This window comes from Boleophthalmus pectinirostris, unplaced genomic scaffold, assembly GCF_026225935.1.
Source record: "Boleophthalmus pectinirostris isolate CB_2022bp ecotype Guang Dong unplaced genomic scaffold, ASM2622593v1 HiC_scaffold_9, whole genome shotgun sequence".
Classification (NCBI taxonomy): Eukaryota; Metazoa; Chordata; class Actinopteri; order Gobiiformes; family Gobiidae; genus Boleophthalmus; species Boleophthalmus pectinirostris.
In genome coordinates, this window is record NW_026571541.1 from 2,300,333 (window position 1) to 2,305,312 (window position 4,980).

Sequence of the window (4,980 nt, forward strand, 5' to 3'; positions counted from 1 at the left end):
AGATTAGTTTATTTATTTATTTGTTTATTTATCAGGGACAATGCACTTAAAAACACTGAACTACATAAACAAGTCATCTGTTTATGCAGGTTATAGCAAAATTGCTCATTTCCACCTTCAGTCCCTGGACAGGTTGATGTCATAAATGGAGCAAATAAAATAAAATACAGTGTATATTGATGCAAACATTCATCCAGTCAATCAATAAAGTAAAACTAGTCCCATTCAGTCTCAGTCACCACATCCAAACACTATTTACATATGTACACTTCATATTGGTGCAGATTCATGTGGACAGGCTTGTTTGGATAAAAACCGTCGTTTGTTCAGGCGTGCAAACATTTCATAATTAATACATAATATAAAGTCACGTGGGAGGATGTCCCAGAGGCTTATGTTCTATAGGAGAATGATGACTGACTAAATGAGGTTCTGCATGTTGGAACACGACGCTCTGACTGTGGACCGTGTGGCTCTGCAGGTTTTCTCTGAAGCACCACAAACTTTCTCAGTGGGGGAACAGCTGAATTAAGAATGATTTTAAATAAGGTTAACATCTGATTAAATTTAAGCAAGTTATCAAAATTTAACTATTTATATAAGTATAAGTCCTGAGCAGTGGTGGTGCAGGTGAGAGTTTTTATCATGGATTTTTAGTGCTTGTTTATCCAATGTTTCTATCGGCTTTAGAGAAGTTTTCCACACCTCAGAGCAGCGTGTAATGCAATATCAAAAGTGCCACACAATCATGGCATTAAAATATGTATATGAGACCTCAGTTGTTAAAGAATTTCTAATATCTTTAAAATTCATCAAGTTGAACTTCAGTGTGTTTCCAAGTTTTTTAAAATGACTTTTAAATTAATTATTCACAACGATGAGTTTATAAGCACTTTTAAAAAAAACTTTCAGAGGCCATAAGCAGTTTCATTGTTGCTGTTACACCACGGTGTACCATTGTTACTTCCTGATTCAGTCTTCTTGAAGATTGCAACTTAATATTGAAATTCATGTATGTGACATTTCTGTGAACACGTTTGGTAAATGAGACTGTTAGAAGATCACTACGATTCAGCACTGGACCAGAATCAGGGTTAACATAAATATGACCTGGAGTCCAATTGTGGCCCTCAGACCAGATTCTGTTTATCCTTGAGCCTCTTTGATCAGCTGGCCCAAAATAAAGCCACAGAAAGTTACTTTTTAGCCAAAAAAATAAAGTCTGGAGGCTTCTTTACCATAGAAATGTTCTTCTTTTGGCTACAATATTCCACAATATCAATCTCCTTAGAGAATGTTCTGAAGCTGTTTCCATGGAGTCATGCAGGTGATGTGCAACCTCCACAAAATTACACACTGCAGCTTTAAGAGGTGCAACATCAATAACTAACAAGAAAAAAAAAACAAAAAAAAAACTGTATCATGTAGGTAGAGTGAAAGCTCCCAGACTCTTCTGAATGATTCATGTGTGGATCTCCAGTCTATGGAGCTCTCAGCCCATGTTCAGATGCCCTTACTGAAAATACATTTTGGACAAAATACAAGGACTCAGTCATTTCTATTCCATTTTGCCACCACTCAATATCTTGACTTAAAAGAGCAGGTGGGGTTACCATGGTGATGGCCAAACCTAAATTAGAAGTTCTGACAGGGTCGAGGGTTCACCTTCTCTGCATTAGGTCTCTAGAGGATCAGGACTGAGGTGATCTCCTGTTGTTTTGGAGCTGCTTAGTCCTGGTTCAGACCTGGTTTAGTCTCAGATAGGTCTGGGTCCTGGTTTAGTTCTACACAAGTTCTGTCTGCAGGTGACATCACTGTTTGGTTTTATGAGATGGTAAAGAAAGATAAGAAACCCAAGCACTTTCAACACTTTTATTTTCACTTCAGAAGACAATAAATTATACGAACAGAAATGTACTTAAATTATGTAAACAATAATACAGCACTAACAAAACAATAGATACAAGTGTATAAATATAAGACTTTAAGTTAGTTCACAGTTTCATTCAGTCTGCATAAACATTGATTTGACTTCTCTTTGTAACAAACAAAAGTATAAATGTTAGTTTATAAAAACCTCGACTTCACAAAAGCTCTTTGTAAAAAATACAAAAAAACAAAATAAGGTTAAGATGAAGGTCAAAGTCTAATGTTTGAACACATTACTAGAACCATGAGGCCCCGAGAGGAGCTCACACAGAGGGCCCCGGAGAACCCGTGCGTGTGTATACAACAGTATACAGGGGGTGAGCGGAGCGGCCTACACCAGGCCTACAGCAGGTGTACAGTGTACAGAGGGCCGCTCCATTTCAATGCAATATGCACAACAACAGTTAGTCTGGACATCAGTCCTGGTTTCATCCTGGTTATATCCTGATTCAGTCGCCTTCTAGTCCCAATCTCGTCCTAGTCTAATCCAGATGTATTCTCTCTCTGGTTCTGGTCTTGTTCTGGTCTTGTCCTGGTCTGGGCCTGGTCTAGTCCCAAGTCTAGTCCCAATCTCGTCCTAGTCTAATCCAGATGTATTCTCTCTCTGGTTCTGGTCTTGTTCTGGTCTTGTCCTGGTCTGGGCCTGGTCTAGTCCCAAGTCTAGTCCCAATCTTGTCCTAGTCTAGTCCAAATCTAGGCTCGGTTTGGTCCTGGTCTGGTCCTGGTCTAGTTCTGGTCTAGTCGGAGTCGGTGTTGTGCTCGCTGGTGGACATCTGGCTGAAGATGGGCAGGCGTGGGGGGTCACAGGGGGACTGGGAACGGGAGCCGGAGGACACGTATCCCTCCTCACTCACACACTCACTCACTGAGTCCTGAGAGGAGCAGCGCCACAGGGCCCCGGGCTCCTGCTCTGACACAGCAGAGAAGTGCAGGGCCAGGTCATCCCCTGTGTCCAGCAGGGAGGACAGGGGGTAAGAGAAGTGTTTGAGGGCCCCGGGTTCCGGCAGCAGAGGGGACGTGTATAGAGAGTCCGGAGAGCCCTCGGCCGACAGGGGCGGAGGGGACATGGAGCAGGCTCGGCTGAGCACAGGAGCGGCCCCCGAGGACACTCCGGAGAAGCTGATGCTGTGGCGTAGTGCAGAGGCCCCTGGTCTGCGGGCCCCGGAGCACAGCTCGTCTGCGTTGTGGATGAAGTGGCAGCGGGCCCCGTAGGGACAGAAGCCAATGGTGTGGAAGGTGCGGCAGGGCTCCGTCTTGTACTTGGGGTGTCGGCTGAGGCCTCGCAGCTCCTGGGGGCCGTGGGCAAACTGACACTTGGCCCCGTACTTACAGGCCCCGCTCTCCTGGAAGGTGCGGCACAGCTCGGTCTTGTAGCGAGGGGACAGCAGAGGGGATGAAGGCAGCCTGACCAGCAGCTCAGGGGCCACCAGCTCAGGGGCCAGAAGCTCAGGGGATAAGTCACAGGGGGTCAAGCTGTTTAGGGCCAGGATCCTAGGGGCCAGAGCGCTGGGGGTAAGGCCTGGAGGTGGAGGCAGTGTGGGGCCCTCGATCATACTGACTGAGCGATCCATTCTGAAGGGGATGTGGCTGAGGGCCGAGCAGGCCAGCTCACGACTCCACCTCTGCTCTACCAGTGTGGGCCCCCAGGGGCCTGGGGCTTCGCTGCTGTTCATCCTGGACTTTGGTAAAGTGATGGGACAGTGTGAGTGTCGCCGCTGGAGCCCTGCAGGTTTGAGCTGAGGGGCCTCACGGGAGTCTGGGCCCCAAGTCTGGAACAAACACACAAATATAGTGAGCACATACGGTACACATATAGTACTCATAGTACACACAGTACACACAGTACACAAAGTACACTCATGTCAGCAACATGCTATGAGATGGTCAGGTAACAAATATCTCACCGAGCAGAAGTCCTCCTCCAGCTCCACAAACGGTGTGAGAAAGTCTGAGTCCATGTCTCCTCCTGGTCCTGTTCCTGTCCCCTGCAGCAGAGCCATTAAATACCCCAGAGAGGAGGGGGCGGGGCTTATACACCACACAGAGAGGAGGTGTGACGGGGGTCAGTGACATCATCACTATAAAATCATGTCCAGCCTCTTATTTTATCTCTTTATTTCATCAAAGCTTCATTCTCAGTCCAGTTCTTTAAATAAAATAAAAATAAAATTGACATAACTAAAATGTATAAAACCATGATTCTTCACTTTTGTTTCTCAAATACATGCAAATATTCTCCGTTTCTGCATGGCTCCAGGGAGTTTCTGGTGAGTGAGATTGGGAGAGTACACACTTGTACACACACATTCACACGTTCAGTCTCACAGTCACATGCTAGGTGCTAACAACATGTAACCTAAACATAACCTCACGCTAAGTGCTAACGATGCTAAAGATAGAAGGTAACATGGCACATCCGAGCACCTGTGAGCGTGAGTCAGGTGTGTATGTAGGTCACGGAGTGGAGAACAGGTCATCTGTAGGATTCTGATCAGCTCTCGTCGACTGGTAGTACTCTGTTACTTTTATTGACTGACTTCTTAATGGAATTGTATTTCTCAGAGTAGTTTGCAGACATCATACTTTTACTTTGCTCTGAAAGTACTCTGACATGAGTCAAATATTTGGCTGATCTACCCACCTCTGATCAGTAAAGTGAGTACTTTAATGAGGGGCTATTGTAACCCATCACACATGTGGAACTCCATGTTTCCTTTTACTGTTTATTCACTAATTACAACGTTTTAACATTAAAGGTTCACGCTCTGAGTTCCCCCTCCTTTTGCTCTCAGTGTTAAGTCATTCCCCCTTCAGAGCATTAACACAACACAGTCAGCTGCGTCCCACTAATCAAACTACTGCACATCACCCCAGGTTTGTCAAGTTATTGTGTACAAGTTTGTAGGATGTTTGAGCATGGGAGACGTAGGTTTGTGGGTGGAGCTTTGGACAGAATTTAACATCTAAGCATAAGGAGGGTTCAAATGGGGCCCAGGAGAGATCACAAGATTACTCAAACATGCATGGACATCTAAAACCTACATAATGTGT

The 4,980-nt window shown here is 45.1% G+C and overlaps 1 protein-coding gene across 1 annotated transcript; it reads right to left on the reverse strand.

Moving 5' to 3' along the window:
* Window positions 1-2,666: 2,666 nt before the first annotated feature.
* On the reverse strand, window positions 2,667-3,887 carry LOC110172727 (mRNA decay activator protein ZFP36L1). Its single transcript, XM_020938661.1, has 2 exons — window positions 3,834-3,887; window positions 2,667-3,698 (listed from the first exon to the last, which is right to left on the reverse strand). The coding sequence occupies exons 1-2, from the start codon at window positions 3,885-3,887 to the stop codon at window positions 2,667-2,669; spliced, it is 1,086 nt and encodes a 361-aa protein (XP_020794320.1).
* Between the last annotated feature and the right edge of the window lie 1,093 nt (window positions 3,888-4,980).